Here is a 24,748-nt window from a genome sequence, read left to right on the forward strand (position 1 = left end):
AACTAATGCTCCGTTTTTTCAATGTAATTTAGTATCGGTGGCATTAGTTCCTTGCAAGCGGCATTCAAGCAATTCAATCAGTCCAATGTTTACACCGATTTTGGTTTGTTTTTTGCCTTTGAACTTGTCCCAACGAGTTTCCTGCTAAAACTCTGTCCCAACAAGTTTCCTGCTAAGTTTTCTGCACAACTTCCTCGGCAATCTACTCGACCGCGTTTTCCGGTGGCTCCTTATTTGCAGAAAGCGATTGTGGGTGGGTTCACGAGCAAGTCTACAGTGCTGAAGTTCGTTTTTTTTTTCGATCACGTAGGCGGTATATGCCGGGCTGTATAAAAGTCGGGTGTAAACCTGGAACGTCTCACATCTCGACTAAGCAAAATGAAGAAAGCAGAAATTGTCGAGGCGAAGAAACCGCTGAAAATATCCGAAGCTCCGGTGCCGAAACCACCGAAGGACGGAGCTGTAGTAAAGGTGCAAATATTATCGGAATTCGTAATATAAACTCCTATCTAATTAACTAATAAAATTACGAGGTAATTTTTAAGTTTCGAAAAAGATTACAGTGTAAATATTTGTCTGAACATAAGTATCCGTTCTTACCCTTTTTTACCAGCACAAGACGAAAGATGGTTACGTTGTCTTAAATTTTTATTCGCTATAGGAGACAAATCTAACCACCGACTATTTCCAGCTTCTGTACAGTGGAATCTGTCATTCGGATATTCATCAGATAGACAACGGGTTTGACGTTGGTAGTAGATTTACCTGCCTTACCGATGATCCAAACTATCAATTCCCGATCGTACCTGGTCACGAGATGGCGGGCGTGGTCCACTCATTGGGAGAAAACGCAAGTATGTCAATATTTTGATTTTTAACTTTGTGAATGACAATTGTAAAAACATGCTCTAAATAGAAACCGGTAGATTATAAACCAAAACAAAAAACTAATATATGCCTTCTAAATAAGAAACGTTTTCCATATGACAAAATTAATTGCCCTGTTGAGTTAATTTATAACGTATTAAATAATAATTACGTTATTTCAAAAACCTTACATTTTTAATAGAACCTTGTGACTTGAAGATCGGGGACCGAGTCGCAGTGTTTCCCTGGATCGGGTGTGGAAAGTGTGGATATTGTGATAATGGTTACTCTCAGTTCTGCAAGGAGAAACATCATACCATGGGATTCGGGGCAGTGCCTGGAGGGTAAGCATATATAACTTTGTATTATGCATGTCTTGATGCTCTCTGCTGTAACTCGTCCGAACCCGAGTTGGGTATTTTACCCAACTCCATTATCCTAAAGTTAATTGCTTGGTTATATTGGACGGTAGGAAACAAACCTCTGTCGCGATCTAAAATAACACGTTCTTTTGAAATATTGTCTTACGGCTTATAGACCTAAAACCTGCCCAACTAAAAAATAATGCGTTTCCTATATTCTTAATGAACACTGTGACGTGATCATGGCGTCATGTTTACGTCACAGATATTCCAACTACACGGTTGTAATCCACCATCAGTTCCTGGTAAAAGTTCCAGCTTCAATACCTCTAAGTATCGCTACCATGCTGCCATGCTCTGGTCTTACAACGTATAATGCTGTAACAACTGCATTACCTGCAATTAAAAAGGCGACCGCCTTTAAAGGTAACTTAAAGTACAAATGATGATTGTTTTTATTTTCTTTTATTGTTTTAGTTAATAGCAAACAAAAAAAGTTGTTTTTTAGTGGACAGAAACTATAGTAGGACGGGGAAAGGCGGTATACCTTTACCAAATAATATCCAAATATCCTAATCGTGTTTTAAACAATTTACGGTCTATGGAAGACGCGAAAATACGGTTTTATAATTCTTTGAATGTTCTTTGTTTGCTACCAAATCGGACGAGAAAACAGAATGAAGTGTGTCCCATTTCCCCCCACCTTACTATGTTGAATGAATGAGTGAATGTAACTATTTATACTCACGTGGCGCAGCAGCAACAATCGTTATAACATCGTTGTTCTGTTTCATACCCTCGTGCCAGCTTACGAGTTACCACGTATGTGACTTTACGCCGTTGGTTTCAATCTTACACCCACTTTTGTCTACACCAGGCAAAGCGTCAATGTTGATCATCGGTGCAGGTGGTTTGGGGTTGTGGGCTCTCCAGCTGGCCAAGAATATCTTGCCCAAGACCACGAATGTTGTTGTGGCAGATCTCAGTGTAAGTTTAGAATTTGTATATTTGATAAAATAGAAATTAATCCCATAACTACAATAGTTATACCATTGTAGTTATACTATATGCGCTTATGAACAGCATACTTTATCTCATGCTATACCTTTCATAAAGACATATATAATGCTTTCACAACGACATCATTTCATGGCCATACTTTCTGGTTTGAATTAAAGTTGTGTTATAATTAGGAAAGTAAGCTGGGCAATGCAAAAGAAAGAGGCGCAGATGGAACTGTAGCTTGGGATCCTAGCAAGTCTGAGGAGGATTTGATAAAAGCGACAGCCAAACTCGGAAACGAAATTGGTTATGACGCAATCATTGACTTTGTGAACACAAGAGTCACATCGACTCGCGCGTTCGAGTGTTTGAACACGGTAAGGAAATCATGGGTCGTGGTGATATAAAAATGGGCTTTTTTAACAGACGAAATTGTAATTCAAACGTGAAACGCATTTGACACATGGGTGCTTAAATATACGAAATTGTTAATGCTCTAATTTTGATAAGCACGAGTTACACAAAACATATGCGCGTCTGTTATTGCATTAACAAACTGTGTGATAAATCACGGTCTACTAGAGATTCTAACTTTAAACCTAAAATGGGAATAAAGGGCCGTGCATAAATGTATAAACGCATTATACCCCAACAATCATTCATTCGTACAGGATGGCCTTCAAGTGTGTGTTGGGTTATTTGGAGGGTCGGGTAACTTTCCTCTACCAGTTCTCACCCTGAGTGAGAAAGGTGTAAAGGGAGTTTACGTTGGGAGACTTCAGCAACTTAAAGATCTTATTGCATTGGTGTCAACGAACAAGGTAAATGATATACCTTGAATTTTATGTTTTCCTTCGAATATATATACATAGCGAAAATGCATTTACATAATTGCACTGCGCATCGTTGTCTCTATTTGTTTCAAGCCAGTTTTAGGTTTTTAATATTTTAAAAAAAAACTACTCCATAGATGTGTTATGACTGTCGTTTACCATTACTTTCCAAATTGTAGCTTTATAACTCTATGATATAACTCTGTGATACAGCTCACACCACCCCCACTCATCTACTACAAACTGGAAGACATCAACTCAGCCCTGGACCTTCTAAGGGTCGGGAAGATTAATGGACGTGGGATCATTAAGCATGAGGGAGCCAACGACGACGCATAAAATATTAACTTGTACATAAAATAATAAACCAGCATTCGTTCCGTATTTTGTAAATATAATTCTATATGTCCGTTTAGTGTAGTCATTTTGGGGTGTTATGTTCATTGAATACTTGTATGTGGGCCAACGCTGTATTTGTCTTATCTATAATGGTTGAATGACATTTCTGTTAGTGTAGTGGAAAAATAAATACACTAACATCGTTTATAAAAGTTATTAAGTTAAGTTCTTTGCATTTACCATTTATCTGCCTTTTTCATTCCAACAAAAATGTGCGGAAGAAACTTTATCCTCCCCAGTCCACAGACAAGGAAAACAAAATCAGGGGGTTTCCCCATTGAAAAAGTACGTTGTTGTGTTCCTATTTATTTTTAGATCTTGAATAAACAAAATAAGTAGATACTAAAACATGTAAGCTGAATCATACTTTTTTCATATATATATATATTTAACTCTTAGACATACTTTGTTGAATATGTTTGACCCTTAGGCATTATTTTGTTGTGTACACTATACCCTCGGCCTCAAGCATATTATGTTGTATTATGTCTGAGACTTAAATATACAACAAAATATGCTTGAGAGTAAAAATTTTAGGTGCTAGTGAAGAAACTTCCACCCCACCCTGTTTGCTAACCCCTAACCCCTCGGTTAGGGGGTTATATGTTGATGGTTAGGGGGTTAGTGGTTATAGGGGTTAGTGGTTAGCAAATAAGGGGGGGGGGGATATTCTTTACTAGCACCAAATTTAAAAAAATATGCTACAGTTTACATGTTTTAGTATCTACCGAATAAAAGTATCTTATGTATGTGTGGCGGATATTATTTGTAATTTGTACAACCCATTAGTGACCACTGGGTTGGAGCAATTGCCATTAAGTGTCTTGCCAAGAACACATACGCTCAAAATGGTAGCAACACCAAATTATAAACCGATTACCTCTCGATGAAAGGCAGGGCGCCGAGTTGACTTACTTAATGAGCGAGTGTTTCCCTGCCGTTAAGTAACACTTAAATGGTTTTGATAATAATGAAAAGAAGTATCTTAATCAACAATTCAAAACCTAAATTACGCCCAACGTAATTGTGTTACTGTTTTTCTTTATTCTCTTTAATTGTGTTTGTTTAGTAAACACTAACAGTGTGCTTAGAAGTTATAATCATGTCACTCATGATGGTCCCCAGATCTTCTTCTATCTTCAATCAGGTTTTGCGATGCTGTAAAAAGTTACTGCTGTTAAAAACTAAACTACATGATTCTAAAAATATTGCGCTTATAAGTTATTTTTGTTGCCGCCGAAAAGGATAAATCTTTCCTGCAAATCATATGTTGCAATACTTTAACAGGTTAATGTGTGTTAAATACTAAATAACAGTAATTCGATAATAAATATTGATGAGAAGTTTTCAATGATCACTATTCTCACAGGCACTTAGATTACACCCAAAGTGACCCAATAGCAGATGGTATGATAATTTTATTTATTCAGTACATGTTAATTTTGTCGCTAAAAATTATAATCAAGTCTGTCGTAAAGATTGGGAAATGGCTTATTATCTTAATATCTTCTAAGTCAATCATTTTTTGCGAAGATTTTATTACTATAAAACTATTTTTTTTAAATATAGAGATTTTTTTTGATATAGAGAATTTATCTTTTTATTTAGCACAAACTGTGAATTTATTTTTTTTTGTTTAGCACAAAAAAAGTTAATGATACTCACGTCCCCACCCATCTTGTACATCAGGTGCACCAGGGCTACATCTTCCATTCCACGTCTGTAATTAGATATTACAGTTTGAACTTAATCATTTTTACGGATGATCTAACTTATACATTGTTTAAACCTGGTTTAAATGTGGGATGTTGTAAGATTTGCATTATGAAATATATATTTCAACTTTTTAAACTTGGAAAAAGGCAAAAAATTAATATTTTACTGTATGGTCAAAATAGTTTAAAAGGTAATTTAAACTATTTGGAAAATTTAAAAGTTAAACATTCAAACCAACATACCCGTCCAACATCACATCCAATAGTGGTTGAGCTGAGACAGAATTTATCAACAGAAATACAAGCAAGATGAAAACTTTCATAGTCTTTCTTATGTGTGGTCTCATGTGTAACTGTGAGGTTCAGTAAAGCTTGGTAGAAAACCATCAATCAGGAAACATATGGATAGGAGTCGCGTTCCTTAGAAAGCGTACGTGATTGTCTACTGTCTAACATTGTCGCATGTCTGGTTCATTGTTTTCTGTGAAATCTCAGACAGATTAAATCAGCATTAATTATTGTTTACTTATTATTTTAAAGTCTGCTTACTATTTTAAAGCTCCAAAGAGAATATGGTCTTTAGTTGATCAACAAAATGACACTGATTATAACCAGGTAAGAACTATTTTGTTTCAAAATTATCACATTGTTTATTTATAGTCTTCCTGAAAATGTTATTTGATGTAATATGAAGTATATAATAAAACTAAATAATTCAGTAGATTTTTCATGTGTAGTACTTTATTGTTTACAGAATGAAATTCTTGGTAATTCACCTACAGTACCCAAGCTTCACGCTACACCACATATACCATTGAATAATCACTTGGCTGAATCATACTTTTTTACATATATATATATTTAACTCTTAGACATATTTTGTTGAATATATTTGACCCTTAGGCATTATTTTGTTGTGTACACTATACCCTCGGCCTCAAGCATATTATGTTGTATTATGTCTGAGACTTAAATATACAACAAAATATGCTTGAGAGTAAAAATTTTAGGTGCTAGTGAAGAAACTTCCACCCCACCTTATTTGCTAACCACTTTGATGGTTAGGGTGTTAGGGGTTAGTAGTAAGTGGTTATAGGGGTTAGCAAATAAAGTGAGGGGGGGGGGGAGAATCTTCACTAGCACCAAATTTTAAAAAAAATATGCTACAGTTTACATGTTTTAGTATCTATTGAATAAATGTATCTTATGTATGTGTGGCTGATATTATTTGTACAACCCATTAGTGACCACTGGGTTGGTGCAATTGCCATTAAGTGTCTTGCCGAAGGACACATACGCTCACAATGGTAGCAACACCAAGTTATAAACCGATTACCTCTCGGTGAAAGGCAGGTGCGCTAACCAACTGTGCTACGGTGCCGAGTTGACTTACTTAATGAGCGAGTGTTTCCCTGCCGTTAAGTAACACTTAAATGGTTTTGATAATAATGAAAAGAAGTATCTTAATCAACAATTCAAAACCTAAATTACGCCCAACGCAATTGTGTTACTGTTTTTCTTTATTCTCTTTAATTGTGTTTGTTTAGTAAACACTAACAGTGTGCTTAGAAGTTATAATCATGTCACTCATGATGGTCCCCAGATCTTCTTCTATCTTCAATCAGGTTTTGCGATGCTGTAAAAAGTTACTGCTGTTAAAAACTAAACTACATGATTCTAAAAATATTGCGCTTATAAGTTATTTTTGTTGCCGCCGAAAAGGATAAATCTTTCCTGCAAATCATATGTTGCAATACTTTAACAGGTTAATGTGTGTTAAATACTAAATAACAGTAATTCGATAATAAATATTGATGAGAAGTTTTCAATGATCACTATTCTCACAGGCACTCAGATTACACCCAAAGTGACCCAATAGCAGATGGTATGATAATTTTATTTATTCAGTACATGTTAATTTTGTCGCTAAAAATTATAATCAAGTCTGTCGTAAAGATTGGGAAATGGCTTATTATCTTCTCAGTCAATCATTTTTTGCGAAGATTTTATTACTATAAAACTATTTTTTAAAATAAAGAGTTTTTTTTTGATATAAAGAATTTCTCTTTTTGTTTAGCACAAAAAAAGTTAATGATGCTCACGTTCCCACCGATCTTGTACATCAGGTGCACCAGGTGCTACATCTTCCATTCCACGTCTGTAATTAGATATTACAGTTTGAACTTAATCATTTTTACGGATGATCTAACTTATACATTGTTTAAACCTGGTTTAAATGTGGGATGTTGTAAGATTTGCATTATAAAATATATATTTCAACTTTTTAAACTTAGAAAAAGGCAAAAAATTAATATTTTACTGTATGGTCAAAATAGTTTAAAAGGTAATTTAAACTATTTGGAAAATTTAAAAGTTAAACATTCAAACCAACATACCCGTCCAACATCACATCCAATAGTGGTCGAGCTGAGACAGAATTTATCAACAGAAATACAAGCAAGATGAAAACCTTGGCATTCATAGTCTTCCTTATGTGTGGTTTCATGTGTAACTGTGAGGTTCAGTAAAGCTTGGTAGAAAACCATCAATCAGGAAACATATGGATAGGAGTCGCGTTCCTTAGAAAGCGTACGTGATTGTCTACTGTCTAACATTGTCGCATGTCTGGTTCATTGTTTTCTGTGAAATCTCAGACAGATTAAATCAGCATTAATTATTCTATAATGTGGAAATTTTTGTCCTGGATTATATTTGCTTTTCTGCTAGCTTACATATAAGTTATGACCTCTGTTTCTGTATCACAATCAGACAAATAATAACTTTATTTGTAAATCAATTTTATGCTTACCATACAGACAGTGCACTACGTCTGTTTTGTTTTATAAGAAGGTTGTCAAATTTTTGCATCTTTTACTTCAGTTATAAAGTTTCCAGTAGCTGGTAGTAAAGAGTTAATAATATGTTGGAGTTAGCAGTAGTGTGATTCATATCATGAGAAGATATTTTTGTTTTGTTATTTTTTTACCCCTAGTGTGTTTTACTTGTGAGCTGCCACCAGTTCTATGTTTAGTCGCGTGGGTGTTGTGTTTGTATAAAAATAATTTAATTCACCACTTTTATTTGTAATGGGTAAAACAAAAGTTGCTATAGATTAAGTATGTGTTGATTAAAACTAAACTTTTAAATACTAAACATATTGTTAAAATTGTTTGTTGCTTATAAGGCATTTTTGCATTTAGAATAGTATGTTAGTAATTTATTGTTTGGTTTAAATTTCCTAATTGTGGTTTTATGACGTAATAAACTTGTTATAAATATCTTGTAAACACAGGATATGACATTATTAGAAGCATTGTGGGTAGGGAAGGGGTTTATTTTTAAATCAGGCATCATGAGACTTGGTAGGAGGTATTGTGTGGTTTACCAACGCAGAGCTTTCTCTCCAGACATCCAGGAAGTGTGTGTGTATTGCACCATATAGCTTACCATGTGTTTTGTTTATTGTTAAGTCTGCGGTATCATATTATTTCTTTGCGGGATTTTTAGGAATCCACAAATGTTAAATTTTTTTACCTTCATTGCAAAAGTATATTTCAGTTCAATTGAAATTATTTTAAACATGACTCATTTATTTAAATAGTGGAGCTTAAATTCTTTTATTATGCACAGGTGAAAGGGGCTTAGTTTTTTGTCGATAAATTTTTTTTACTAAATTTATGAATGAGTTCAAGTTATTATGCATGAACGAGATAGTCATTATGATGTCACAAAAGGAATGAATAAACCTTCGGTAAGTATTTAAAGTCAATATTTGTGTAACTATGTTTTAATGTTAACTTTCATGAGGTAAGAAATACTTTTATGACAGTTCATAAATTTAAGAATTTCAGCTTGTGGGGCAATTATAATATTTTGTTTTTATCACAATTTTTTTTTCGAAAGTTTTTAATTTAAATTTTTTGTTTCAGGCCTCAGCAGATTGCATAGCGTTGAATGCTCAATATGAAACAGGTAGATTGGCTTAAAATACAAAACACAAAAGCTAATAGTAAATATTTACATATTTTGTAAACAACAATTTCTGCCACGTGTTAACTGTCTACTTATTATTTTAAAGCTCCAAAGGGATTATGGTCTTCAGTTGATCAACAAAATAACACTGATTATAACCAGGTAAGAACTATTTTGTTTCAAAATACGACATTGTTTGATTATAGTTTTCCTAAAAATGTAATTTAATGTAATATGAAATATATAATAAAATTATATCAAATTATATCTTTATAAAAAAAGTTAAATATATATACAAAAATTACAAATATACTAAATAATTCAATAGATTTTTCATGTGTAGTATTTTGTTGTTTACAGAATGAAATTCTTGGTGGTCATAACGAAACAGGTTTGTTTTAATATTAGTATATTTTTATTTGCATTTAATGTTTATTTGCCCTTTTATCTCCCACAGTACCCAAGCTTCACGTCACACCTCATATACCATTGAATAATCACTTGGTAAGTGACCAAACAACCTGTATTATGACATCACAATTACTCATTTGTTTTTCAGTCTTACGGAGCAACGGATATTGAAGATGAAATTATTAGAAATCATGATGACATCATAGGTGGGCTATGATTGGTTTAACTAAGCAAATATTTAATATCCTGCTATAACGTGTGGTTTACAAGAATTTTTATTGGAATTTTTTTCAACTCAATAACAACATCTGTCGTTGCTATGCGGAAAACTTCCCCAATGCCATATTAATCGTTTTATTTTACAGGCAAAAGAAATTCAAGACCAATTTGCCCAAACCATTACGCCAATCAATATGAAGATAGCTTCACTTCATTTGAGTTAGATAGTGAGGTGGGAGATATTTTGTATACACTAGTGCCATGGCAAAAGGGTTTCCGTGCCTTACTGTAGCCAAGAGTTTACGAGTTCAAGGCTCAGTGCTGCAACCATTGTGGGCGTGTCAGGTGTGTGTTCTTGGGCAAGAAACTTAATGGCGATTGCTCCAATCCAGTGGCCCCTTATAAGTTCTATAAACTGTCAACTACACAATACAAAAAAGAACTTTTTGCTAGGTTGAAAATATGAGCATTGAGTCACAGCACTTTTGTGTGATATATAAAAAGTTTGTTGGCATTTACCATAGCAACTGCATTTGCCGGGAATAATTATTTCAGTTCCTATTTTAAACAGTTCTCCCTCCTTGATGATGAGGAGTCTGTGACATCAGAAAATGTGACGAGTGAGTTTAATTTACTTTCTATTGTTATTAGCAGAAGGCATCAAGCAAACGCGTGATATTTTTATTTACAGCCCCAAAGCAACCAATATCTGCAACTGAAGAAACTGATCAAGAAGGAAAAGAGGTTATTTTTTGTTATTCTAATCTTGTTTATCACTTGATGACATACCACATAGGCACATACCAGTTTCCTTTTCCTTACCTGGAGTCCAGGGCTACTGTTTATTTTGTAGGGAACGTATAGATTGTAAAGATTGGGTGTTAAATATCCTGTTATTATTTATTCAATAAAAATTCTACACCTTTTCAGTAAATATTTATAATTCGCCGTTAAAGAGCCAATGCCTACAAGTTACACTAGGTCAGTGGTTCCCAAACTTTTTTTTCACCCGGCGCCACTTGAGCTATTCAAAATGTTTGCGGCGCACTTAGCCAAAGGTCTTAGAAATAAAAACGCATTTTTACAGTTTTATCGTGTATTTTAAGATTAGGCTCGTTTAAGCATATGAAACTTAAGCATATGAAAAGTGTTGTACCACAGTCTGGACATGATTATTGCAAACCGAAAGAAATAATTGGCATTGTTACGTAATATACAAATCTACTGTACAGATAGAAATGCGAAAACAAACTTTTTAAATTTTATTATTGAACAAACACGTTGGATTTTTATATAAAACAACAATTTATATTGCAATAAAATATTAATACAAATCAATTATCTCGACCATGCTAAATTGGAAATGTTTCTGCAAATTTTCACGGCGCACTTGACGAGTTGCGTCGGCGCACTAGTGCGCCGCGGCGCCCACTTTGGGAACCGCGGCACTAGGTGTTGTAGAACTAAATGGTTCATTTAAATTTTTAATATGAGGCTTTAAATATTGTAATAAAACAATAGGTTTAAATGTTTTCCGCATTGTACCATTTGTATTTGTAAGCTTTAGCTTATACTACTTTTTCCAGGTTTCATAAACTTCTACCTCTACTTTTGCAAATTTAAAATACTGTAAGATAATATTCACTTAAATTTAATTTTTTTTTACAGCATAGAGTTGTACCTGGACAAAGTTTTCAAATCGAAAACGCAACAGTACACATTGGAGATGTACACAACCACTATTATAATAATAGCAGGGGGGCTGGTGAATCTGTTTGTGAGTCATATTTCTTATTATGATCTAATATTTGTGCATGCCTATAAAGAATATGCTGATTGTAAAGAAATTACAGGATGTTGTAACTTTTGCAATTAAAGCAGAATAATTGTGAATTTAATTAAAGATGATTTATTACTTGTATGTTTATTTTATCCATAGTGTGTTTTAATGTCAATATATTATTTTGTTTATATTGTAAGGTTATCTATATTAATATTCGTTTTCTTTAATATTATAAAAATATTCATTTTATAAAATAAATTTTATATCTCTGTTACAGTGGAGAAATTAAAGATTGATCTTCATAGAGAAGCGGAGGACATTGCATCCGGGATTGATCTTCCAATTCATACAGATCGTGCCATTCATGCTGTGAAGCTGCAAGTGTCCAACAAACCAGAGAGCCCCGGTTCAAGTTTTGAGGAGGAAGGTTTTTACACGCGGAGAAAAGATTCGGCCGCAGTTTACCAGCCCCCTGTTGGTGATGTCGCTCTTACTCAGATATTTAACCAGAAGCCAGGCAACACTGGAAGCAGAAATATAAAAAGGAAACCTGGAAACACTATCATGGTCACAGGTGGGAATATTAAAGTGTTAAGAATTCTGTAGTGTTTTGTAAAAAAGCGTTGGGTAGATGTACTTACTGCGTAGTGGGGAATACTTCGGTTTGTATCTTTATAACAACACAGAATTAAAATTATATCTTTCTGTTAGCACTATCTTTTAAAAGAGGGGTAATGGTTTAACTCTGGCCTACATTTCCGGTTTCATGACATTGTGCGCTGTAAAACCTAACCCACATAAATGTTCTGTAATATTAAGTCAAAAATAGTATAAGCCTAATGAGACTATGTTTTGGTACAATGAAAAAATGTTTTGTAGGCCAAGCTGGAATTGGAAAGACAGTGATAACGAAGATGATCATTCAGCTCCTCCTGGATCAAACTCTTCTCCCTGATACTCAGTTTATCTTCAACATCAAACTCCGGGAGGTTGATTTTACAGTGAAGAGAAGTTTGGTAGAAACTCTTCTTCTACATTCTGGATGCGAGTGGGAAGACTTTAGAGAGCATGAGAAGATGATATATGATGTTTTACGGAAGAGTCCGGATGTTCTTGTTGTTCTGGATGGATTGGATGAAGCGGACACGGATGATTTCACTCAGGAGACGAGAAGATATGATCCGATGAAAGAAGAGAAAATATCGGGTCATCTCAAGAATTTGATCCGAGGAACCTTCCTCCCAAAAGCTCGCGTCCTCATCACTTCCAGGCCACGCGAAAGTCACCGCATCCACCCCTCCTGTCGTCCCGATTTAGTTCTTCGTGTGCTTGGTCTTGATAAGTCTGCACAGGAGGAATTAGGGCAACAGATCTGTGGAAAGATGTGGCCTAAAGTTCGTGAATATATCGAACAAAATCCACAAATACGAGTAATATGTTACGTGCCTGTTATGTGCATTCTCGCATTTCATGCTCTGTCTTGCTGCTTATCTAAAGGTCGCAGTGGAAGATTAAACAGTGTGACGAGCGTCCTTGAATTTGCTCTTAGTTGCTACATCCGATCCGATCATGTAGGGAGTGATGTTGACCTTCGGAAGCTATCCTTTCTTGCTTGGAGCGGATTCTTGAAGAGAAAGATCATCTTCAGTGAAGAGGACTTAAGGAGCGCTGGAATTGAAACTCGAGCGATTCAATCTTTCATCTGCACAAAAGTTGGAGGTTATTCTGGACAGCTGAGGCTTCTTAACTGTGACAAGAAGAGTTGTTTTTCTCACCTAATTTGGCAGGAATTTTTCACAGCGATTCATGCAATGTTTGTTATTTCTATGGAGGAGTTCAGAGAACATATTCACAGGTTTAAAAAAATGTTAAATTTATTTTGTTTTTTTCTGTGAAGTTTTGTAAAAAAAATGGTATAGTAACTAAAACATATTCAAACACAATATTCTCATGTCATTTATTGTACACAGATTTAAACATCAGAGGTGGGAAGTTGTAACACGTTGTATGTTTGGTGTATCAAGCAAACTTATCTCTCCTCGTATATCTGGGTTAATTGGCGACCACAATGTAGTTGATTTCGCTGCAAAACGAGATTTGTTGATGAACCTTGCAAAGAATTCAATGCACGCAACATCAACAACAACAGATGCTTCTTTGAAACTTTGTCGGATTTTCCAAGTTTGTGAGTGGACAAGAGAAGCCTGTGATGTCACAATCACAACCACTGTTGCATCACAATTGCCCCGTAAGATTGAGTTGGTTGGTCATATTCTTCCTAATGATGTCACAAACCTAATGCTGGTTGTCCGGTCAATAGAATATGATGTCATAATAGATATTCGATTCAACACATTATTTATAGGTGCTGCCATGCATCAACTTTTTGAAGAAATTTCAAAATGTCCGCGAGTAAAAGTAAGTTTAACTATGGATGTTTTTTGCTTTATAAATTGTTTGTATGTTTTATAAATTCTTCAAAAAATTGATATTAGTACTTTGAAACTTTGAATATATGCTTTAATACCTATATATGTTTGTATACTTTAAGATATATATATCTATATGTATGTATTTTTTATAATTGATATTAATAGCATTCTCTCTTCTTCTGCTAAAACAGATAAGGAATTTGTATTTGTCCCGAAACAAAATAAAAAATTTGGATGCTGCAGTGTTGTCCAAATGTTTAAAAGGAGATGTGAAACACTTGTATTTGGATAGAACTGGAATCACTGCTCTTGGATTACGTTACATCACTGATGGTATACTGCAGGGAAATAACAAGGTTGGGAACATTTTTGTTGTTTATTGTTATGTAATGTTTTTGAATGTTAAATACATCAAATTTTTATTCTGCTACCAATTTAAATTAACTAGGTAACATTTGTTTATACTTGATAGACTTATGCACAGGCTTAAAAAACCAATGTTTTTTTACACAGAGTGTAATAAAGTTATAAAGCAATGTTTCCAGGTGGAGGAATTGAACTTAACTGAAGTTAAAATTACCACTGAAATGGCAACACTTCTTGCTGGATGCATTGAGAATATAGAAACTTTATTTTTACTCAAATGTAAATTGGATGAAACTGGAATCATAGCACTGGCAAACGGAATTGCTGGAAGAAGTCAACCAGTAAGATAAATTTACTTTTATAAAGCTGAAGTATTTTACGCTTTATGTTTAGATTAATAGTGTAGACTGTAGAGCTTAAGCCTTTAGCACCTATATTTTTACTTAATTTTGAAACATGTTTATTGGCTCTAAATATTCGTGATATGCCAGGTTTAAATTTAAACAACTGAAAACTAGATTATAGGTCTATTGTACCATAACCCTAACACCCAGTGCATTTTTCCTGAACTGTTTACCTAAAAACTTGTTTTTCTCGGTTTTTAATCTTTAATAAAAACTTTATCTTTTAAGATGACAGAAGTTAACCTCCGTGGTAACAAGGTGTCAGATGCTGCAGCTCTTTCTCTTGCTCAGTGTGTGGGAAATATACGGAGGTTTTACGTTCATGATTGCAACCTCGGTGTGGTTGGTTTACATTATTTGGCACGAGCAATAAGAGAACTGGAAGTCCCGGTAAAATGATTTTATAAAATTAGATAGATTAAGTGATTAACCCTATGTCTTAAAGCTTCAGGATTGGTATGTCCACCACAATAACTTGGGGGATGCAGGTGCTGTACTTGTGGCAACTTGCATGCATAATATCACTGATGAAATTAGAATGGATGAGACCGGAGTTACAAAAGCTGGTTTACAAGCATTAACTGAAGCAAGGAACAAATTAACTCATGTAAGTTGTTGCAATGGTGAATGAAATTTTGACAATTAAATGTAATATCTGAAACCATACTCATATACTACATAATCTGAAACGTTCACAGGCTGTATTATTTATCAATTTAAATGCAGAAATTTTTCTTGTATTTCTGTGTTATATTATAAAAAAGTAAATATGTAACTAAGAATAATTAAAATAGCCAATCATATGAATATAAAACCCGTTGTACTCAAAATAAACTACCTTTTTCCTTGTTTTAAGAAACCTGAGATTCATCTTGGAAAAATTGAAGGTGTTGGCGATGTCACACTGAATGATTGATGAGGTCATAATGTGTTGATTATGCATCATGTGCGATGGTTTTATGGTTTATTTGACACAGAGAAACGAAGCTGCAACAAAACAATGAACGAATACAGAACACAATCAATCTAACGTCTATGTGCGTTAAAATTTGTCCGTGACGTTTCTAGTCACTCTTGTGAACTTGGTTGTCAGCAACTCCTGGTTGTAGGAAGTCACGAAGTGTGTGGAGAGTGGGGTCGCTGAAACCAGCCAGAACCGGTTTGTTCAAGCCTGCTGTCTTCTCGTGCAATCTGTATATTGCATTGTGAATTAACAATGAGTGCAATATCATATTATGTGATGTATAAGATATACAAAAACACATGTGCGTCATGCGTGTCTGGTGTTTTAAAAGACATTCATGTTATAACCTGATAGTGAGCATGAGTTGTATTGTATGAATACACCATGTGTACTTTAATCTATTTGAAAACACAATGTGAAATTTTATTTATTTGTTAATCATACTCTTAAGATTAGATTTGTTTATATGTTTTGTTTAAAGTAGATATTTCTGTAAACTATAATGTATTTTACACTGCCTATTTAGTGTTTTAACTCAGCGATTTTTAGTTGTTCTTTTTATGCTCAGTGTTTTAACTATTTCTCACATTTCTACTTTTTGGGTACCCTTGTAGTATTCACCAGTGATTATTTTCATTGTACTTGCCAAGTTAAAATTGTGCTGCAAACAATATACATACACAAATTCTAAGTTTGTTTATGGATTTTATATAATAATGTGATTGCACAGTACTTGTAGAAATGTATGCTGCATATAATTCAGAAACTAAACAACTGTTACAGATTAGGAGAGTAGTTCACTTTGGTTATGACATTTTTTTGTAAGATCAAAAGACCTAAACTCCAGATATGTAATTATTGTAGCAGTTATTATAAGAAATACTACATTGCTTCTAAACAAAACTTGTGTTTCCAGATAAACAGCCTTACCTTGCAGCTTTATTTTCGTTTGTAGAATTTCCTCCAATATCAAGGACACGCCTTGCATCCTCTGTAGAGAAACAACAATGTAAGTATTATGAATCTGGATTTAACCGTAGGTGTTAAAGTGCTTCAGGGGTATTTGAAAAACTTTGACAAATCTGATAAAATTTCTGTAAAATGACAGACAAAACATAAGTTATTTTCAAAATAATATAAAATTTAATTTACTAGAAGTTAACGTGAACAATGTTATTACTTTTTCACTACATAAAACACATATTTTGTTGTTTCAGCAAGTTTACCTGTAAGATCTGAAGACTTGGTCTGCGGAACCCCACTTGTAGCCACCAAGTTCGCGACCGGGGGTATCACAGGGTATCCTCCCATCATCATAAACCTGTGTGTGATGTCATAATCAAGCTTTTGTGATGTGAGTATGAGGATTTATAAAAATTTTGACAATATAATTAATAAATTGTTTTGGGTTTATATACCTAAATTATGTTAATTTCTGTATATTGTTTATCTAACAATATATTAATTTCTGTAACACAAAACAAACAATTAAAGTGTAAACAGTTTTGTTAGAAAGCATTGAGCGAGCCTGGTGGTAAAAATGTATACCTGCTACTTGGAGCAGTATTGCTTCTTGGTTGGGTTGCTTCTGTTGAATATTCTTGTGTGGGAAGCATGGAGTGTTGTGTGTATAAGGGTGGGGCACCTAGTACATGGACCTGGGTGGCAAGGTATAGGGTTAGAGCACAAATAGATAAAATGTAATAAGAAAAAAATAATGAATTAAGAATATAACTTACTTTAACCGTGTATGCTAACCACAGCCGTTATATAACACAGGTGTTCTGTTTACTTGTTAACCATTACAGTATTACAGGATTATTTTAAGAATGTATGAAATATATAAGAATAATAAATACCTGTCCTTGTGAAAGTCCCGCGCCCCCAAATATCATTGGTTGGCCTACTTGGTTTTGCATGAACATTGGTCCATTGGGACCAGGAGTTAGTAGGGCACCTCTCTGTGCAAGGTGTGGTGGAAGTGTCATTGAACCTGAGGTGGTTGTGTATGATTGAATGAAACTTATAGACAATTATTGTATATAGCCCTATTTCTTTACCTTTAGTATTGTTTTCTTTGCGTTAGCCCATTATGTCACAATCAGCACTATTACTATTTAATGCCACGTGGTACAGTGGTGTTGTAATTACTCATTCATTCATACTTTCAGTATGTTTACAGTTGTTGTGTATATGTTTCCTTTACAATAGTTGTTTTGTTTCACACAACTCTACCTGCTTCTGAGACTCCGAGTTATCACAAAATTTAGTTTGTGGGTTATCATTTTCAGATTTTTTCGGTATGACAGTATGGACAACTCTTAAGGTATTATTGTGTTATAATTACTTACCTGGTGGTATTGATTGGTTGCCGTACATGGGGTGTGTGGGTTGTACTTGTGGCATAGGGATCGTCATAACGTTTCCAATCTGTGGTGATGATGTGCCTGGAACTGGTAGGTTTAAAATTAATGTTACTTTACATAGTGATAGTATATATCTGCTGAAGTCTATATCATTAATTCAATTTATGGCTACTAAATTTTTGTCTTTAAAAAATATTTATTTGCTAGAAGCTTTCTATTTTTTTTATTCAATAAAACTGTAATTTTAAACAGTGTTTCCATATTATTTCTCACATCTAACGACACCCTACCTTCAGCTGAGGGTGTCTCTCTATGTGGAAACACTAAAGATCCATTACAATGCTCAAAGGTTTTAATGCACCGTGAGATTCTCCCACCTCGTGTGTTCTCAGTAACAGCATACAACCACGTGGTACCTTGACCCATTCGACGACGCTTGGGTTTTGGCTGGTAAGTCCAATCTAAGATGCGTGGTTACTTTTATAGGGTTTGCCGGTTACATGCGTGTCATTTATAGACACAGTCACACAAGTATAACATTTGTGGTGGGGTAATGGGCAAACTTTGGCCTCAATCTCACATCATATTGTTGTCACGCTGCAGTACTAACAGCGTAGAATATACTGAACTATAAGTAAAATTATGTAATTCCAACCAACAGTGTGCTTACAAAGGTGAAAGGTTCATATATTTAATAAAATAAAAAGCCAACAAATGTTTGATAAAAGTCTCTGGTATAAACTGTTTAAATATAACTTTCATCTGTAGCATAAACTCATCAATGATAATGCATCATCATTAACCTGGGTGTTCTTTCTTGTGATCGGCTTTAATTTTATCAGCTTGATCATAATAAGGTTGTTTCTGTGCTGCTGTCATTGAGTTCCATCTTTCACCAAGTCTAACACTAATATCTGCGTTGTTTAAACCTGGAACATTCATTCATAAAATCAAATACAACAAAGTTTCTCAGTAACACTAACTGTAAACAACATATAATATGGTGGGAGAACTTAATTTTCCCTAAAATAATTTAATGTACCCGGGTTATTTTTTGCATATATCGTTCTTTTCTGCCTGGCCCACACCATAAATGCATTCATTGGTCTTTTTATTTTATTCCTCTTAGCTAGTTTCTCCTCTTTTATCTTCTCCTCATCATTTTCTCCCTCCTCCTCCCACTCCTCCATAGGAGGATAAGTTCCACTTGGCTACGTACAATGATTAATGAACTATTAATATCTAAACTTACATTTCTGTAATATCTTAATCCTTACATCTTAAACACAAACACTTTATTTCCCTTGACCTGAAAACCATGTTTATTGATAAAAAAGTACATATCACCACTCTCAACACAAAGACTTTAAAAAGATCTCATTTATCTTTGCACGACGAGGCAACGGTAATCATTACAACAATGTGTTCTGCATTATGCTGGAACCCATAAACTCTTGACTACAGACAGGCGCACTGCAAGACGCGGACAATTTACCACACAAATACTTAAAATTCAATATAAACAGCACACACATATACCTGTGTGGACACAGATGGTGACACAACCCCATAACCCCCACTGGTGCTTCCCCTGTACCCAGCTATCCCCATCTGAGGATTCCCCAATATAAGATTTGTGGATGGTTCCACTATCTCATACCTCAGTCCATCTCCACCTGGCTGTTTATGTCATAATAGAAAATATATGATGCGTAAAACAATAAAACATGAAGTTTCTTGTTAGTTACAGTACAAACATGACATTCCATAATGAATATGTAGGGTACAATTTTATCTCAATTTTTGGGTTAAAGATTAAAACCATCTTCAATTGTTAAAAGTTGGAAATAGACAGCAAATAAATGAAATGGTCCACAGACACACTAATGCAAAAGTTTAAACTAATAGGAATACAATCACTGAATTGGGACCCGAGTCTACCGGCAACTCCCATAGGTAACACAAACCAAATGACATTCTAGACAATACCCACAGTTACAGCTACGAGCTACCCCATTAAACATATATAATTCATATGTTTTACTTACCAGGGTACGAAAATATTGTCCACCTGGTCCAACTGCATATTGTGGAATGTATCCAGGTGCTGTCCTGTTTATAGTAAAAAGAACGATTAAACAAAATCATAACATCATTCATCAAGACATGTGTCATTAAAGGAACCCAAAACTCACCCAAAATGTTGATTATATGACTGTGTGTAGCCTAGGCTTGAATTCTGGGATGGGTAAGCTACATTTGAAGCAACACTTGGATCTAAAGTAAAAAAAGACAGTTAAAATTTGTATGCTAAGATGTCATACTAAGCACACATAATATATCAGATACCATGTACAACTTGTCCCTGAATCACGGGTTGTTCATGTTGATACCATCCTGCATTTGATGCTGGCTGACTCTGATAACTTGTATGTTGTGGCTGACTGTATTCTACATAATCCTGCAAACAGACTCAATGAATCCTGCACTAACACTGCCTCTCATGCATTCTACCTGTGCCTGTGTGTAAGATCCCTGCACCTGACCCAATGTAATATCACTCATCTCTGTGTATTCCTTCCCTGCCATTTCATGACCTGACTCGTCTGAATTATTGTTAGCATTCTTTTTCTTTCTCGAATCTGCAACGTCTTTCTTACATCACACAAACTTATCTTAAACGGCTAGCTCAACTAGAAGTTTACTTATTATAATACACAACATTCTAATACACAACATTCACAGACACAGTACACTAAGTTACGTCACAATGACGTAACTTCATGACGTCATACTTACCAAAGTCACCATGTTCGCCGATCTGCGGCTGTTCGTCCATGACGTCATTAGAAGTCGCGATGTTGTAACTGTAAAGAATCAATTCAAAGTATTGTTATGATATTATGACGTAATAATAACAATGATAAATACCTCGCAGCAACAATATCGCTCATCCCGCCATTCTTCCCAACTTCCACATTTGCAGGTTGGTTGACGTCATCAAGCATTGACGTATCGATGACGACAGCGGTCTCCTCCCCACCGTCAGCTTTCATAACGGTCACTTTCTGTGGGGCAAATTTGTTAAAAAGTTATTCGCGTTGTAACTTCATCGTCGAACCGTTGGTTGTCTTGCGTATGTTTCGCGTGGATCGTCTTCTTCTTGTATGATTATGACGTCGTGTATTTCGTTGACTGTTTGCGCGACGTTGTTCGTCGACTTCTGAGACGCTAAACGTAATTTTGAATAAACTTATTTATCTTTGATTGGCAATGACAGTCGTTATAACACGGATGTTCTGTTTCATACACCGCCTGCCCGCTTAAGAGTTACCACTTATGTAACATTGTGGGCAAATAATTTTAGTGGACCACCGGTTTAAAAGTGAAAGGCAATTGCCGTTAGGAGGCCTAATTGCCCAAAGTCACAATGTTAGGCTTATTGAGCCTCTAACCCTTAAACTGCGAGTCGAAAGCATACCCGGCACTCATTTTGCTATGGCGTCTTAATCATGACCAAGTGCACTAAATGAACCCGAACACCCCACACTTACCCTTTACCCTGCCATCATCGCTTGAAGTCGCAACTTGCTTAGGATAGGCAGTTCCCGCAACCGGGGAATTCCCCTGAGTAGACACACCACTAACCGAACCATTCGCGTCAACAACACGCTCGTCATCAACCCTTCTTCCACTTCTAGCGGAATCATTGTGTTTTCTCGACTCCTATTAAGTTATGTAACTAACTACGCAACTGAAACTGCAGTTTTGGATTTAAAGTACAGAATATGAGCATACTAGACCTGTGTAAACGTAAAGTTTACGTATAAGGTATAAACATACTTTGAGTTCGTATACCCTCAGGCAACATTATACGGTCACCTTATCGACCCAGCGGTGGTCAGAATCCAATGGTTGGCAAACATTGAGGTCGTGTCTGCTTATCTGATATACCCATCGTTGTTTCTGTGTGATCTCTACTCTTATGAATAACTTTGCCAAACAAGTGGACTTCTTAACCAACACGCGCACATAAGGACTAGTTTAACCCTTACAAAAATATATTTTGATATCTTATGAAATGTGGTAATGTCTGACCACACGCTGCAGTGCTACACCCATACGCGCTGACCAGGATACACCCGTTTCCTAAGCAGGAAATTTAAACTAACTGCAACGCCCATGATATTTATTCTACAACCGTCCGTAACCTAACTTTATACCTCATTTTCGTATAGGAAATGCTATATATAAGATAGCTGGACTATTAACAATGAAACGCCGTATAAACTAATACTCTGCCGAACTTTGCCTAAAGCAGTTGCTAATATTATATTGTCAACAACAGAGCGCCAGTTACGCAGAAACTGATTTATAAATCCTATCTAATACAAACGCCCGATAGCACTTTCTGTGAAAAATTACGCCTTATTCAGCACAGCTGCATTGCAAATTAGCAACATTGTTCTCCAAACCCCACCGTACTATCCTTTTAATAGTTTAGAATTGCTATAAATATGATCTGTCCCACTGGCACATACGTTTAATGAAACCACTAACTCAACACGATGAAAACTTAACAGTAAATGAGCCACAGCCTTTTCAACGTATCAGAGTTCAGTTGACGCCTCGCTCTATTTGCTTTGAATAGCATGAAACAGTATATTGTATTGGACTATTGGAGTCAACGAGACGCAGCGTTACCACTTTATTTCTCTTTACCGACAAATATTGGCTTACAAAGCCATGTAAGTGAAATTCTAGTACGAATACAGTTCGCAAAGCATTTAATTTCCTGTGTATTTCTCAGTTTTCCGCGTCATTTCTTGTACATTAGTTCCGCAGTGCATTCTATGCGCGTATCAAACGACATCCTCATCTCTATCGTATTACACGTGGTTGTCGCCTGGTTTTATCGGTTTGTGTACCAGAGCCAGAAACCATACGAAATGGCGCCGTATTTGCGCAGGACGATAACCTACATTCTGTAACAGCTATTCCAAGTGTGAGAAAACAAAGGTGTGATGGTGACTTCCGGGAAGTGTCTTTTCCTTTCCAACCACCAAACACTTTTGCAAGTTACTCTCTTTTAATAGTTTGTATATTTATATATTATAGTAGGGTGGGGAAAGATGGGACATCGTTTTAATCTATTTTCTCGTTGCATTTAAAAATAATCAAAAGAATTATAAAACCATATCCCCACGACTCCGTTGTCCGAAAGACTGTTGTTAACCATTTAAAACACTATCAGGATGTTTGAATATTATGTGCTAAAGGTGTCCATCTTCCCCTATACAGTCACAGTACTATAGGTTGGATTGGTTGGGGTCATAATATATCTGCCATCTGTGCAACGGGCAATGTTTAAACGTCCATTCCTGAACGACTTGTGTTGAGCGTGTTTGTATAGTGTGATACATAAAACTTTGGATTGGTACCAAAACTCGGGATTCGGAACTTAACTGTTTTATAGTTTGTAGTTTCGCTGTTAGACTTACCCGCTTTCCAGTTGTCCCTTTGCTTGATTTTGTTTTCGAACGGCCGGATTTCGATTTCGATCCACTCTTCTTCTTTACTATGCCATCTTCGCCAGTTTGTTTTGATGTTTCCCCTAAAGTTGGAATTATTTTGTTCTCACGTAATTAAATACGTAAGAAATAAGTAGACTACGGGTGATTTAAATATATGCCATATAGATTACACAGTTCTGTTAAAACAAAGCCATCGTAAAGCGCAAACCGCAGTACAATACGATAACAAATCTATATTTCGAATAATTGTGGCTACTGATAACCTTTTAGTCATAGACAGTATTGGTTTAATCGAGCATACGAAACAAAGAAAATTTAAATAGTTTTAATCATTTTAACCCAGTAAAAGGTTTTAACATAAACGCTCAGTTAAAAAACACTCATTACCTGTTGAATCGTCCACCTTATTGCCTGTAGGAATCATTTTATTTCAGTCACAATAATTCAACAATGATCTTTACTTGCCACAATTGTACAAATAATCAGCATTGCTTGTTAACATTAGCCATTTTTAAAATTAAACCAATTTTCTGGAATGTTAAAACAATGCCTTCATTGTGACGTGTGTTAAATTCGTAATAAAGGAAGCATTGTGCATTAATTTGGTTAGTTTTTTTCTGTAATTTGACGTTCTGCGGCAATTTTATAAATATATGCTTGTATTCATTTGTAAAACGATTTGACTCGGTTTGGGATTGTACATGTGCGTTTTCGGGGTAGCATGGAATATAATATTTTGTGCCTGAAATACGGAATGGGTAAATGACGTGTTTTTCAACAAATCTGACTGGCAACATACTACTGACTTACATTTTGTGGGAGGGTGTTCATATTTTTCCAAGAATCCAGAGAAATTTAGGCTTTGGTTATTGCGGGGTTGAAATAATTTTAAATCGTCCATGCGTAACCCTCTAAGCAATAAGAGGTTATAAACTTTCGTACGAACATCAAGAAGTTGCCCGGTAAGTGTCAAACAGAGTTTTAAACGGCAGAAACTGCCCTAGTGAGTAGTCAGTCACTGAGTCAATGATTTAATTAGTAAACAAAAAACTGAAAGTGGGTATATTCCAAGCATAGGTTTGGCGTATAAAATTAAAGTTGGACAAGGAAATCCGCGTT

General features: G+C 35.2%; 3 protein-coding genes and 2 long non-coding RNA genes across 11 annotated transcripts; 2 read left to right on the plus strand and 3 right to left on the minus strand.

The window, feature by feature from the left end:
• Positions 1 to 46: 46 nt before the first annotated feature.
• On the plus strand, positions 47 to 3,607 carry LOC100183208 (alcohol dehydrogenase-like). Its single transcript, XM_002121971.4, has 8 exons — positions 47 to 471; positions 692 to 854; positions 1,070 to 1,211; positions 1,495 to 1,655; positions 2,107 to 2,216; positions 2,423 to 2,608; positions 2,903 to 3,052; positions 3,278 to 3,607. Exons 1-8 carry the CDS (start codon positions 379 to 381, stop codon positions 3,401 to 3,403), a joined length of 1,131 nt encoding a protein of 376 aa, XP_002122007.1. The 5' UTR covers positions 47 to 378; the 3' UTR covers positions 3,404 to 3,607.
• Positions 3,608 to 4,487: 880 nt separating this feature from the next.
• On the minus strand, positions 4,488 to 5,920 carry LOC104265633. The gene is made up of 3 exons (XR_717239.2): positions 5,422 to 5,920; positions 5,129 to 5,183; positions 4,488 to 4,621 (listed from the first exon to the last, which is right to left on the minus strand). It is a non-coding gene; the product is annotated as an uncharacterized LOC104265633 (long non-coding RNA).
• Positions 5,921 to 6,680: 760 nt separating this feature from the next.
• Positions 6,681 to 8,002, minus strand: LOC100178484. Its single transcript, XR_182059.4, has 4 exons — positions 7,988 to 8,002; positions 7,575 to 7,818; positions 7,281 to 7,336; positions 6,681 to 6,814 (listed from the first exon to the last, which is right to left on the minus strand). It is a non-coding gene; the product is annotated as an uncharacterized LOC100178484 (long non-coding RNA).
• On the plus strand, positions 6,916 to 16,420 carry LOC100180893 (protein NLRC3-like). Of its 5 annotated transcripts, XM_026834361.1 has the most exons (19): positions 8,787 to 8,929; positions 9,108 to 9,150; positions 9,257 to 9,312; positions 9,511 to 9,541; positions 9,608 to 9,654; positions 9,710 to 9,767; positions 9,927 to 10,012; positions 10,352 to 10,400; positions 10,472 to 10,524; positions 11,449 to 11,557; positions 11,841 to 12,137; positions 12,443 to 13,418; positions 13,534 to 13,811; positions 13,929 to 13,981; positions 14,187 to 14,351; positions 14,529 to 14,702; positions 14,994 to 15,155; positions 15,211 to 15,372; positions 15,622 to 16,420. In XM_026834361.1, the coding sequence occupies exons 1-19, from the start codon at positions 8,876 to 8,878 to the stop codon at positions 15,679 to 15,681; spliced, it is 2,913 nt and encodes a 970-aa protein (XP_026690162.1). In that variant the 5' UTR covers positions 8,787 to 8,875; the 3' UTR covers positions 15,682 to 16,420. The 5 variants fall into 5 exon arrangements, with proteins under 5 accessions (XP_026690161.1, XP_026690162.1, XP_026690160.1 ...); XM_026834360.1 differs by lacking the exon at positions 8,787 to 8,929 and adding an exon at positions 6,916 to 7,063 and having other exon boundaries at positions 13,534 to 13,981; XM_026834359.1 differs by having other exon boundaries at positions 13,534 to 13,981.
• Positions 15,713 to 24,340, minus strand: soxh (transcription factor protein). Of its 3 annotated transcripts, none has more exons than XM_026833996.1 (20): positions 24,017 to 24,340; positions 23,597 to 23,709; positions 21,650 to 21,821; positions 21,217 to 21,326; positions 21,027 to 21,163; positions 20,895 to 20,962; positions 20,610 to 20,737; positions 20,445 to 20,556; positions 20,291 to 20,372; positions 20,144 to 20,207; positions 19,635 to 19,775; positions 19,138 to 19,306; positions 18,899 to 19,024; positions 18,473 to 18,556; positions 18,081 to 18,182; positions 17,589 to 17,722; positions 17,278 to 17,387; positions 16,956 to 17,050; positions 16,660 to 16,720; positions 15,713 to 15,956 (listed from the first exon to the last, which is right to left on the minus strand). In XM_026833996.1, exons 1-20 carry the CDS (start codon positions 24,051 to 24,053, stop codon positions 15,830 to 15,832), a joined length of 2,172 nt encoding a protein of 723 aa, XP_026689797.1. In that variant the 5' UTR covers positions 24,054 to 24,340; the 3' UTR covers positions 15,713 to 15,829.
• Between the last annotated feature and the right edge of the window lie 408 nt (positions 24,341 to 24,748).

The sequence above is a fragment of the Ciona intestinalis genome, chromosome 4 (assembly GCF_000224145.3).
Source record: "Ciona intestinalis chromosome 4, KH, whole genome shotgun sequence".
Lineage (NCBI taxonomy): Eukaryota > Metazoa > Chordata > Ascidiacea > Phlebobranchia > Cionidae > Ciona > Ciona intestinalis.

Excerpts from the sequence above, each read along its gene's own strand:
- soxh (XM_026833996.1), bottom strand. The coding sequence starts at position 24,053 with ATGATTCCTACAGGCAATAAGGTGGACGATTCAACAG. Across the intron at positions 19,776-20,143 it reads GACAATATTTTCGTACCCTG|CCAGGTGGAGATGGACTGAG; the intron begins GTAAGTAAAACA and ends TGACATAAACAG. Across the intron at positions 19,025-19,137 it reads ATATGCAAAAAATAACCCGG|GTTTAAACAACGCAGATATT; the intron begins GTACATTAAATT and ends TGAATGTTCCAG.
- LOC100183208 (XM_002121971.4), top strand. The coding sequence starts at position 379 with ATGAAGAAAGCAGAAATTGTCGAGGCGAAGAAACCGCTGAAAATATCC. Across the intron at positions 2,217-2,422 it reads TTGTTGTGGCAGATCTCAGT|GAAAGTAAGCTGGGCAATGC; the intron begins GTAAGTTTAGAA and ends TGTTATAATTAG. Across the intron at positions 2,609-2,902 it reads CGTTCGAGTGTTTGAACACG|GATGGCCTTCAAGTGTGTGT; the intron begins GTAAGGAAATCA and ends TCATTCGTACAG.
- LOC100180893 (XM_026834359.1), top strand. The coding sequence starts at position 8,876 with ATGCATGAACGAGATAGTCATTATGATGTCACAAAAGGAATGAATAAA. Across the intron at positions 10,525-11,448 it reads CTGATCAAGAAGGAAAAGAG|CATAGAGTTGTACCTGGACA; the intron begins GTTATTTTTTGT and ends TTTTTTTTACAG. Across the intron at positions 11,558-11,840 it reads GGGGGCTGGTGAATCTGTTT|TGGAGAAATTAAAGATTGAT; the intron begins GTGAGTCATATT and ends TCTCTGTTACAG.